The sequence below is a fragment of the Pseudonaja textilis genome, chromosome 5, assembly GCF_049901715.1.
Source record: "Pseudonaja textilis isolate UNSWEBS1 chromosome 5, rPseTex1.2, whole genome shotgun sequence".
In the NCBI taxonomy this organism is placed as follows: domain Eukaryota; kingdom Metazoa; phylum Chordata; class Lepidosauria; order Squamata; family Elapidae; genus Pseudonaja; species Pseudonaja textilis.
Window position 1 is genome coordinate 55,639,045 of NC_141994.1, and position 13,069 is coordinate 55,652,113.

At 38.5% G+C, this 13,069-nt stretch overlaps 1 protein-coding gene across 1 annotated transcript in view; it reads left to right on the forward strand.

Annotated features, from left to right (window-relative positions):
- LOC148125659 (uncharacterized) overlaps positions 1-13,069 on the forward strand; it is a 41,127-nt gene that overhangs the window by 11,056 nt on the left and 17,002 nt on the right. Inside the window, exon 3 of the mRNA XM_087934953.1 lies at positions 431-483. Coding sequence (XP_087791079.1) covers positions 431-483 — 53 coding nt within the window. The remainder of the gene's footprint in view (positions 1-430; positions 484-13,069) is intronic.

Sequence of the window (13,069 nt, forward strand, 5' to 3'; positions counted from 1 at the left end):
CAAATATTAAGTAATTATTAATCATGAAGACAATGAGAGAGAAAAGATACTTAAAATTCTTATCCATAGTATGACAATTGAGGTTTCCTGTTTGTGAAATGGTAGTAGATATGCAATGCAGAATTGGAAACTAGAATTTGCTAGACAAACTGTGACCTCTTGGGTCATTGTTTCAGAGATATCAGATTCTTTGCCAGATTCCTCAATGCCTTCAACAATGACAGAACTTCTAATATATGAAAAAAGTTCTTTAAAAATTCAGGGAGATATTCAGAGATGTATCTGCTTTGAAAGTAGCCCATGTTAAACTGCATAGCATAGTCAAACATCAGGAAATGTTTTATGATATATTGTATTATTGCATAAAATGCTTTATGATAATTCTTATGTCAAAAGATGTTTCATAAAATTTGCCAAATTTCCATTCCAGGGGAGTGATGAGTCCCAGATTCTGGATGCACTCTGTAAGTTGGCCTATTTGAGGTAAGGTATCTTGGTTCAAAACATTCTTTCCTGTAATACACCATTTCACCAAATTAAAGCTTACAGGCATGAGAGTTTTAGTAATATATAGTATATAGATTGCTTCAGTGGTGGGATTCAAATTTTTTTTACTACCAGTTCTATGGGTGTGGCTTGGTGGGCGTCGCAGTGGAAGGATACTGTAAAATCTCCAGTCAGAGATTTGCCAGTTCTCTGAACTACTCAAAATTTCCACTACCAGTTCTCCAGAACTGGTCGGGACCTGCTGAATACCACCTCTGGATTACTTGGACCATTATTATGATATTCATAGGCACCATAATGGCCCCAGACACACATTTTGGTCCCTATTCAATATCTACTGGGTTTTTAAAAAATTATTTCAACTTTCAAAAATATATAAATAAATGGAAAGCTAATATGATCCGAGCAAAACTTCATGTCCAGCATTATCTTTATTTCCAAGAATATCCCTAGACTTCACATGATCCCAACAGCCTTTCTGTGGCTATATTTTGGCAAATACTTTGCTTGGTAGGGTCCAGAGACAAACAATAAGTGACAGCAGGGAGGAGAACTTCTTCAGGTGCTAGAGTGGACTAGACAACCCACACCCTGTTGAGTCATTGTTTCAAACTTATATCCTTACTTACACAGATTAACAGAATGACTATGAATAGGCAAAAAAAAAAAAAGCGGGAGTGACTTCTGATTTCCTTCCAGCTTCCCCACTGACTTTCCTTATGGGAAGCTGTCAGAAAGTATTGGAAACAATGACCATGTGATCATGACTAAGGACAGCAGCACTTCAGCAGCTACAACTTTGTCAAATTTCTGCCAGGAACCTATATTTGATGGGTCCCGGGTAGAAGGCCTTCTCTGCTGTGGTACCTGCTATATGGAACATTTTTCTCCCAGATATGAAGTTATCTCTATCCCTCTGAATGTTCCAAAAGTCCCTCAAGTCCTGATTATGCTATCCAACCTTAGTGTACCAAGGAACCAAAGCCTCATTTAGATGGCTCCACCGTTGAGATGGATGTACTCTCTTGGGTGTGCTTGAGGTTTGTACCTAATCATCTCCACTTCTAATGCTGATTTTTCTATATCTATTTTTATATGTGTATTGTTTTAATTGACTATTGCAGGCCACCCAGAGTCACTTCTTATGAAATGGGTGGCTATATAAATTTGATAATAATAAATAAATTTCAATCCCAAGGGAGTAATATAGATAACCAGATTTTGGGTATATTATTTAAGTTAGCCCATTTGAAGTATGCTGACTCAAAAATTGTAGTCTTATAATGCACCATTAGCCCAAATGAATGTGACAAACAGACAAACAGGAGAATTTTAGTACTATGTAGCTAACTACCAGGAAATATCTTCATCACTTTGCCTAATGTCTTTGGCTAGCTTTATCCCTCAAAGTAGCCATTTGGTAAGGTTGCCAGTAGCACGCTCGCAAAATCCCAGATCTGCTATTCAGACTCAGCGGGTTAGAGACCTTTGTCTTACAACTTAACTTAAAGACTTTTATTTCATAGTCCCACTAAATGATATGTTCATGAAAACAGCAAGATCTGTCTGCTACCTTAAAAAAAAACAGATAAAATAGTTATTTCTTTTTCTCCCAATTCTTTTCCCTGGTGAAACTATTTCATTAATTACATTATCTTATCAAGTGCAAAATCACTTTCTTCTTGTTCAGGCTTGGCTGACCAAATGAACCATTTACTTCTTATAATGGCAGGTGTTTACTGAAAGATTAATGAGCAAGCACAACTGTGTGTAAGTGACTTTCCTGCTGTTCTTTCAGAGGCTTGCTAGTGATGCTTAAATAATTGGTACTCTTACTATAGTTATGTTACACAACAAGCAAGAATGAAGAAACTATAGATCTTTATTTTAAATCAGGTTTTTAACGTAGGACATTCTGTTCCTCCAAATTTAAAACAAGATTCCAATTTTCCTATAATTCCAAGCTGCACAGACTACAGTTCACAGTGGCTTCAACATGTATTGAGGACTTGAGGGCAACAGATTAGCTTAGGAGTCAAACAGTATGTAAGACATCTACACTCTGTCCTTGTGTTTCACACCCCCTGCATTGCTTACCTGGTGGACCTTGCCTCATTCTGCCCAATGGCAAAATTGACCATACAAACTTTTAATAAAATGTAGGAATTTATTGTAAATCACCCAGAAAATTTTGGCTGCTGTCAGTTTATTTATTTTAAAGAAATAAGATTGAAATATATCTAAACACATTATATCAGAACAGCTATATTTCTCCTCAACAAATGTATTATATAGCTGAAGATATTTGTATAAACAGTTAAGTGGCCTTATGTCATGCATATCAAAAACAAAAAATGATTTCATGTCCATCAGAGAATCAATAACCTACTGTTAAGCTAATAGCATTGCTATTAGTATTATGAAATATCAAAAACTAAAGCCACTGGATTTTAATCTTATTAACTTGATAGCGCACATATCCAGCTGTTGCCCTTCAAACCTTACCAAATATTTCTGCTCCTTTTTATTAAAATTGCCTTGCTGAACTGCATCATATTGCTGAAATGCATAACAAATTGTGAATTAAAAGGTCCCATCCAGGATTTGTCTCTCTCTGAAAAAGGCATTGTTGATATACAAGTAGTTCTCATTTAGCAACCACACTTTTATTGGTGTAAACAACTTGGTTGTTTAGTAAAGTGGACACTAAGTGAAACTGTGATTCGTAGCTTATGCTCTTACTTCAACTTTCCTTTGCTTTACAGATATGCAAAGGGCGCAAAATGTCAGGTGCAAGCAACCAGATTCACACATGTAGGGTTCAGATTTATTGTATACTGCCTATATTACAGGAATCTCCCAACACTGTTTGTCTTCCCTTGGGAACAGTCAGATAAGGTTCCATGGAGTTTGTCAGGGAGGGTCATTTCTGGATCTCTTGTGGCTGTGCAATAATCCAAGGCTAATTGCCCACTTGATCCCTGTTGCATGCAAATGTGAGGACTGGTTGTGAAGTTAAATTTTTCAACACCATTATAACTGCAAATGTTGGTCACTAAATGAGGCAGTTGCTAAACAAGCACTAGCTATACTGTGCAAGTGTAGGTAGTTCTGCTTTTGTTTTACATATACACACAATCCAGAAAAATCCCTCTCTGGGTTTCTAAAACTAAAATTCTGTCCAATCAGAGTTTTAATACATGTTGTTCAAAAAAGAGAGTGAAAAGCTGCCTTCTTTTTTGATGGATATATGCCTAGGAAAGGAAAAAAATAGCACTATGTTGCAGTCTAGCTTCCTTAGCTAAAAAGTTCTGCAAAGCCTTACATCAATTCAATTCAATCCAATCTTTACAGATTGGCCCTTAGGCCACATCAAAGTGCAGAATTCCAGAAACAAAATTACAAAACAAAAATTGATAAAAGCAATTTAAAATGGAATTGGATAAAATACAATTTTAAATGAAATTGGAATAAAATACAAATTTAAATGAAATTGGAATAAAATACAAATTGAAATGAAGAAGATATAGATACAATGATTTAAGAAGATATAGATAAAGTATGATAAAATTATATTTTGGTGTCACCCCTGTAATCTGCCCCAATCAGTCCTACATATGCAGATCTCAACTGAACCATTTTGCTTAAGTATTTTGCTGCGTTAAATGTTATTTTCAGATTCTGGCCACACATAAGGTAAGTTGTTTTGATATGGGGGTCCCAATGGGTCATTCATTTGGTATATAGACTGAGATACCTGTCTCTCACTCTCTTATATAGGAAAGAATCAAATAGAATGTAAGCTAGGTCTTCTACTTGTGCCGCTCCGCAAATGCAGAGACGTTCATTGTAAGGTATAGAATGGAAGCTCCCATATCTGACCATTGTGTTGAGCTGTTCAAATCTTGCTCACGTAAATATCTCCCTAAGACATTTTGGCAGTTGTAGCTTCTTTAGCTAAAAAGTTCTGCAAAGCCTTACACCAATATGCTCAGATGCATTTCTTTTCTGGCAAGCAGGTAGTAGCTCTGTTCATCCTCCTCCTAATCCCATAAATCTGATTAGCTAGTAGCAATAAAATGCAGTTGCAGAACTCCAGGTCTCCTCCACCCCCATACACACACATACCTTCCCTGGTAAACCAAAGTTTGGCACTGTGATAAGAATTCCTTATTTAGAGCACGGACTGTCCTTGGAAGGCTTTTTAATTTCCAAAGGATTGGGTATAGTAATTGGAAAGAATGAATGACAATTGCTTACAAAACACAAGGTAACCTTAAGTATCTAAAAGGCAACTCTGTACATCATAAATTCCACACCTGGTGTCTGTATGTGTATGTGTTTGTGTGTCTGTCTTTGTGTATTTGCCTGTGTCTTTATGTATCTGTGTGCATTCTCTCTCTCTCTCTCTCTCTCTCTCTGTGTGTGTGTGTGTGTGAGAGAGAGAGAGAGAGAGAGAGAAAGAGAGAGAGAAGGCTGAATGTGCACTGGTTCACAGTTTAGCAGGTTTAACACAGGATCAGTTTTTTCCCCTCGACAGTTACCTGCTCGATTAAAGGCAAACAGCAGATTTGTTTCCAAACACAGCAATTCCCTAAGGAGGAGGGGGAAGACAAGGAGGGAAGTGACAAAGCAGAGAGCAAAGTAGCAGATCGCTCACTATTGTTCCAATGATGTATTTCACAGCCAGCATTTTATATAGCCCCAAACAATCTTTTTTTTTAATGCAGCAGTTTGCAATCATCCTCAGATTTGCTTTGTTACATCTCAGAATGTTCTTCAAAGATTGGCTGTCTCACTATTGTCTGACTTCTAGAATTTCAGTTCCTTTAAAAAAAAATCTTTTGTAATCTGGGTAGGAAAAACCCTGAGAAGGTTTCCAAGGACAGTATATGGAGTTAAATTGAGAAGAAGAAGAAAAAAATGAAGACCTAATATTGGACTGATTGTAACATAAACTGTCCTCTTTTAACACAAGGAAAGAGAATAACTTGGTTTTCATAGAGGGAAGCCATTTATTATGCGCCCTGAATCCATCTCTTTCCTTGAAAACAGCTCCTTCCAGAAAATTGTGATATGTGGAATTCATTGCCCCAGATGAAAAATGTGTGGCACGTGCATTGTATAGTGATTGGCAGGCTCTTTTTCCTATTGCCGTGGAAACCTAGACACCTCAATTAGACAAGAAGTTCAGGCAGCATGGCAAAGGTGCAAATTGCTTAGACGGAGGAAGAAGCATCGCATCCCAAATCCAACAATCAACAATAGACAAAGTCATCTTGACCCATCTTCCTCCCAAAAGGCACCAATATTTATTATTTATTACTACATGGGGAGAAGAAGTAAATTAAGCCAAATCTTTTATTACTTTTCCAGGACCTTTTGTACAAGTGCAGCAGCTGAGCTACGTTAGCATCATTCCATCTCTCTCTCTCTCTCTCTCTCTCTCTCTCTCTCTCTCTCTCTCTCCTCTCCCCCTCTCTTTCTCTCCCCGCTCCTCCCCCCCGCAAGTAATGCTGCATAATGAAGGTCATATTGGACTTGTCTTCTCCAGCGCAGGATGGTTTTAAAAATTGAACTTTCCACCAGGTCGGCTTTGCATTCCTGTTTAATTCCTATCGGAAACAAAGGATGGGGAAAAGGCCCCCATGGATTAGCTAAAGGCCAGGCGTTGAAGGGAGGTGGGTTCAAGAAACCGTGTGTTAGCTGAAAGAGGTTTCAAGGATGATGTCGTCTTATGTTGTTTTAATTATTTTGTCCTGCCAAATTAAATTTGTGACATAGCTGCTGGAAAGGGTTTTTAGAACCAGATAAAAAAATAGGGCTTCAGATACTTTCTTGCTGCAGAAATATTGATATTAGAAGACAGAGGGAACAAGAGCAAATGAATGTAAATCTATGCAAGATTTTGTTTAAGCATAAGAGGATCAAGAATGCTACAAAGGATTGTGACTGTTTGTTGTTACACTGCCTTACCCCATGGTGCTCTGAAAATAATTCATACAACATATAGAAATTAACTAGCAGAATATGTAGAATATATACTGTCTACAATATATACAGAATAACAGTATGTGTGTGTGTGTGTGTGTGTAAACAGACAGTATAAAAGTTTCAATATTTATATTTTTGGTGTAACTCTTATAAGATTAAAAAATAAAAACAGAAAAGCCACAAACAAGAACAAACATGTTTAAATGATATAAAAGAATGCTGATATTCAAGCTACAAGAGTAAATTGTTCTAATACCATAATTAAATCATCCAGTTTTTAATTAAGATTTGGCATTATTCACTATGGAGGAATGGTTGGTAAACTAACAGAACTTGATGAGATGGACAATTTGAATCTGACTTATTTGATTCGAGAAAAGATGATAGAATAGAATAACAGAGTTGGAAGGGACCTTGGAGGTCTTCTAGTCCAACCCCCTGCTTAGGCAGGAATCCCTAATACCATTTCAGACAAATGATTGTCCAATCTCTTCTTAAAAACTTCCATTAATCAATTAACTGATTAATTGTTCTAACTTTTATCTACATTTATTGTGTAATAATAACTAGATTTATTAGTGACTGGAAACCCCTTATGGACTTTTTGTGTAACTATAAAAAAACAAATTAGTACTTTATCGTTTTGATGATTAGTCAGAGATTACAGGAAGAAGAGGATCATGATGTAACTTCAAACAGAGAGTTTAAAATATAATTTGCACTTAAAACTGCTGTTAAGAATATCAGAAGCTACTTCTTTATACCTTTACATCTTTCTTTATATCTTTTTCTCTATTTTTCAGTCTTTTATATTTTCTGCTTTTATTTTCTGTTATTTTTCTCTTTTTCATTTTCTCTATTCTAATTAACTTGTATTCTTATTGCTCGTAAAGTTTTCAGCGTTTTTTAAACAAACATATTTTTTTAAAAATATTTTAATTTACCTACAATTCAGTGTCAACTCTTATTGTTTGGCACTTAATCATTTTTGTGATTCTCTTTCTTGTAAGGCTGGTGAGTGTATAAATTTCTCCAAATATTGAATTTAAGAACTGAAGGCCAACAGAAACCAAAATGGGGTCATTGAAAAGGCAAAGAAAGTACTAGAATACTGGAAGAATCATGTATAGTACTACCTATGAATGGAAAAGATTCCTCGAAGTCACACTGGGTAGTCACACACATTTCTGATATATCTGTGTGTAAGTTTCTCAGCAACAATTTAAAATTGGTTGCAACTACTGTTTTCTGAGTTATGGCCTTGACTGGCTAGTCTAGCCTATAGTCCTGATATTCCCTCTTGGTCTCTCATCAATGGTCCAGCTCTAGTTATCTTCTGCTAATTCAGCCAAAGTCATTGAACAGAAATGGCTTACACAAGTATTATTTATGATAAACTGTTGGTGGTAGAAGGAAAATTGTTCCCACCAAAAGCTGAACATGTTCAATGGCTGTCATCAGTAAGAAAAATACTGTAGGGAAGTCCAAAGATGGGAGAAAGAATGTCTTCCTTGAAGATAATCATATTAGAATCCTGAACAAGAGTTTTCCTTTCCAGTTTACTCTTATTTTATAACTGAGACCCAGAGTGGTTAATGGTTAAGGACCAGGGAATCCCAGTAATAGCTTTTTCTCAGTTGTGCAAGCTCACAGGATGTACACTGCTCAAAAAAATAAAGGGAACACAAAAATAAGACATCCTAGATCTGAATGAATGAAATATTCTTATTAAATACTTTGTTTATTACATAGTTGAATGTGCTGACAACAAAATCACACAAAAATTATCAATGGAAATCAAATTTAGCAACCCATGGAGGTCTGGATTTGGAGTTACACTCAAAATTAAAGTGGAGAAAAGCACTACAGGCTGATCCAACTTTGATGTAATGTCCTTAAAACAAGTCAAAATGAGGCTCAGTAGTGTGTGTGGCCTCCACGTGCCTGTATGACTTCCCTACAATGCCAGGGCATGCTCCTGATGAGGTGGTGGATGGTCTCCTGAGGGATCTCCTCCCACACCTGGACTAAAGCATCCCCCAACTCCTGGACAGTCTGTGGTGCAACGTGGCATTGGTGGATGGAGCGAGACATGATATCCCAGATGTGCTCAATTGGATTCAGGTATGGGGAACGGACAGGCCAGTCCATAGCATCAATGCCTTCGTCTTGCAGGAACTGCTGACACACTCCAGCCACATGAGGTCTAGCATTGTCTTGCATTAGGAGGAACTCAGGGCCAACTGCACCAGCATATGGTCTCACAAGGGCTCTGAGGATCTCATCTCAGTATCTAATGGCAGTCAGGCTACCTCTGGCAAGCACATGGAGGGCTGTGCGGCCCCCTAAAGAAATGCCATCCCACACCATTACTGACCCACTGCCAAACTGGTCATGCTGGAGGATGTTGCAGTCAGCAGAATGTTCTCCATGGCATCTCTAGACCCTGTCACGTCTGTCACATGTGCTCAGTGTGAACCTGCTTTCATCTGTGAAGAGCACAGTGTGTCAGTGGTGAATTTGCCAATCTTGGTGTTCTCTGGCAAATGCCAAACGTCCTGCATGGTATTGGGCTGTAAGCACAACCCCCACCTGTGGATGTCGGGCCCTCATACCACTCTCATGGAGTCTGTTTCTGACCATTTGAGCAGCCACATGCACATTTGTGGCCCGCTGGAGGTCATTTTGCAGGGCTCTGGCAGTAATCCTCCTGTCCCTCCTTGCACAAAGGTGGAGGTAGCGGTCCTGATGCTGGGTTGTTGTCCTCCTATGGCCTCCTCCACATCTCCTGATGTACTGGCCTGTGTCCTGGTAGCACCTCCATGTTCTGAACACTACGCTGACAGACACAGCAAACCTTGCAACAGCTCGCATTGATGTACCATCCTGGATGAGCTGCACTACCTGAGCCACTTGTGTGGGTTGTAGACTCCATCTCATGCTACCACTAGAGTGAAAGCACCGCCAGCATTCAAAAGTGACCAAACCATCAGCCAGAAAGCATAGGAACTGAGAAGTGGTCTGTGGTCACCACCTGCAAAACCACTCCTTTATTGGGGATGTCTTGCTACCTGCCTATGCTTTCCACCTGTTGTCTATTCCATTTGCACAACAGCATGTGGAATTGATTGTCAATCAGTGTTGCTACCTAAATGGACAGTTTGATTTCACAGAACTGTGATTGACTTGGAGTTACATTGTGTTGTTTAAGTGTTCCCTTTATTTTTTTGAGCAGTGTATTTAAATCAGTCACTGTTGTATAGCCAGGTATATCCCATTGGAGAGGGATAATAGAGGAAATGTCACTGGGTTTGCCACCCTCAGCTTCTGGAGAATACAAATCTATCAGATAAATGAATAAATATAGTAAAGATGCTTACAAGTTGACTGGTTTTACGGACAGCATAAGGGAGGTGCTTTGCCATTGCCTCACAACAGCTCAACTCTGGCTTAATCTTCAGATCCAGACAAAGCCAGCCTGATGCTACCACATGCTATGACCATGAAAATAAATAGCAGTTCATATAAAACCAGCTTTTACATTCTATTTCAGTGACTTGATTTGAATTACGGACAGCTTGCATTACAATCAGCTAAAATTACTATCACTAGAACAAGTCTTTGGAAGATACAGGATAGGAAGGACAGGGGAAGATTTAAAAAGGTACATGGCACACAGAAAGCTGTTTGCATATTATCAGCCATCCACAGCATCAGGCAGGGTTTAAAAAGACATCTCTCCACATATTTACTATCTCATTATCCCTGATTCTAACAGCCACAATGGAATGGCATGACTAAATCACATCCTATGTGTATTCATCCTCCCAAGGTACAGATCTTGTTTGTAGATTTGAGAACTGCTAATGCTCTTTTAGTCTTTAGGTACATGATTTTATGTATACATACATATGTAAACATACATACATACATACACACACACACAATCTTAAATAAATAAATTCAATCTTCCAAAACAGTATTTCTCAAACTGTGGTCCTACAACCCCTGGAGTCCTCCAAAATCTACTCAGGGGTCTGCAAAATCAAAATTATTTGCCAGTCTACATTGAAAAATAATACAATATTAAAATCTCAACAAATAAGTGTGAGATTTACTGTTGCTATTAACTTGCAAGTCTCTGAAGTGTGGCTATTTCTCTGGATATTTGGGCCAGGAAGGTAAGTGAAAATCTGTGAAAGGTGATTAGTTTTAACCTTGGGTGGTTCATTTGTGGTCTAATAGATTTTACTAACTGAACTCATTTTGTCAGCTTATGAACTGCTGTATGGTTCGAACTTAAAGAATGGCTTAATAATAAAGATTAGTAAATTAAGTTTTGGGTAAATTCACATATGACTCTAAACCCAGCTGCTATATTCACAGAATACTATATGTTACAATGTTCCGTGACAAATAAATGAATCAAATTATGGCTAAAACAATGGCTGAATTATTCAATGTCAACCCTTTTCACCTAGTCTATTATGTATTATGTCATGAAACTTACAGGTTCTGTTATAGCTAATCTCAATAGAAGTAGTTCTGCTCTTCCTGTGGAGTTAATTTCCTGATCGGGTTTTACTTACTGAGATTGACATGAAGCACAAGTACATTTTCCTCCCTCAAATTTTCTCACCATTCCCAGGGACAGTTGGTCCAACCAATTCTAGAGTAGTGGTGGTAGTAGTAGTAGTAGTAGTAGTAGTAGTAGTAGTAGTAGTAGTAGAGAATAGAACAGAACAGAACAGAACAGAACAGAATAGAATAGAATAGAATAGAATAGAATAGAATAGAATAGAATAGAATAGAATAAACAGAGTTGGAAGGGACCTTGGAGGTCTTCTAGTCCAACCCCCTGATTAGGCAGGAAATCCTACACTATTTCAGTCAAATGGTTGTCCAATCTCTTCTTAAAAACTTCCAGTGTTGGAGCATTTACAATTTCTGGAGATAAGTTATTCCACTGATTAACTGTTCTAACTTTCAGGAAATATCTCCTTAATTCTAGGTTGCTTCCCTCCTTGATTAGTTTCCATCTATTGCTTCTTGTCCTGCCCTGAGGTGCTTCGGAGAATACCTTGACTCCCTCTTCTTTGTGGCAGCCCCTGAGATATCAGAACACTGCTATCATATCGTCCCCAGTCCTTTTCATTAGTCTAGTCATACCCAATTCCAGCAACCATTCTTTGTATGTTTTAGCCTCCAGTTCCCTAATCATCTTAGTCTCTGATCTTTTTGGTTTTCCCCTTCCAAATAAATCCCAAGGAAAATCATCAGGCAGGGAGGGACTCACAACAGTGGTGGTATTCGACCAGTTCTGACCGGTTCTGGTGAGCCGGTAGGAGTGATGAGCTGTGGAGACTGAACCAATTCTCTTCGCCACTCTGCTGTTGGGCCCATTCGCCAGCCGGGCTCCCATACTCACTTTTATCCGCTGAATTTGAAGCGCAGCTGCTTTGCACGGCACAGAATAGTGCTGCGCGGCAGCTGCTGAAGTGACTGGGATCATGCAGGCTTGCAGGAGATGAGTTAAAATGCCTCTGCGCCTGCACATAGTGCACATTTGGTGCGTGCGTGCACGCATGCAAAGCGCGCCCACCAAGCCACGCCCACTGAACTGGTGGCAACAATATTTGAATCCCACCACTGACTCACAAGTATTTTTTAGATCAGCAAATAGAAGTTTCAGCTTGGCAGAAATAAAAATTAATACACAGCAATCTCCCTTCACAATGGTGGAATAAACTCAAAAACATCACCCAAAGACATGCAACACTCCTTATAACTGAAATAGAACTTAAGGGATTTGTGTGTGTGTGTGTGAAAGACATACTATCATAAAACTGGAAGGTGAATTTTACTTTACAGTTTCTTTAAGCACTCTTTTTGGCTTCTTGTTGTCTAACTAAAGCACTGTTGGTGGGATACTAAGTTTAGATGAGTTCCATCTTTACTGAAAATCAGTGGAGAAAGACAGTCCACTATAAGTCAGATCTCACCCATTTAAGTTAACTGAGAAGATGCAGCTAACTTTTCCTAGATCTGTATCAGTATATACTGAGATAAACAAAATTTCACTGCGAACAGCAGCGATGATTTTAACACTACAATTATATCATCAGCATAGTTAAGGAGCTTGAAATACAAATACTAAGCCCAGAAGGTCCTGTCAATGGCCTAAGTGGCTAGTCAGAAAAATGCTAATATAGCAGAGTCATTCACATGAAACTTGATCACACTCGGAAGTATCTGAAAGCAAGCTTGCAAAGGCTATCAGTGTGCATCACATCAGTCAAACACTCATCAATAAAAAAGAAATATTTTCTGGGGGATAAAAAAACCCTGATCCCGGTGGACATCTTTGATTTACTGTCTGCTCTCTGTGTGCTGTAAATTGATCCTACTGACTTCCCACCTCCTCTTAGATGTAACCCGCTTCCGCCTGGGTGCTACAAGAATCATTTACATTGACAAATGGATCCAGCCCAGGCATCAGTGAATCCCTTTTTCTCTCCCACAACAAAACAGCTTTTGTCCCTTTAAGGCCTGTAGCAATCTATGATTT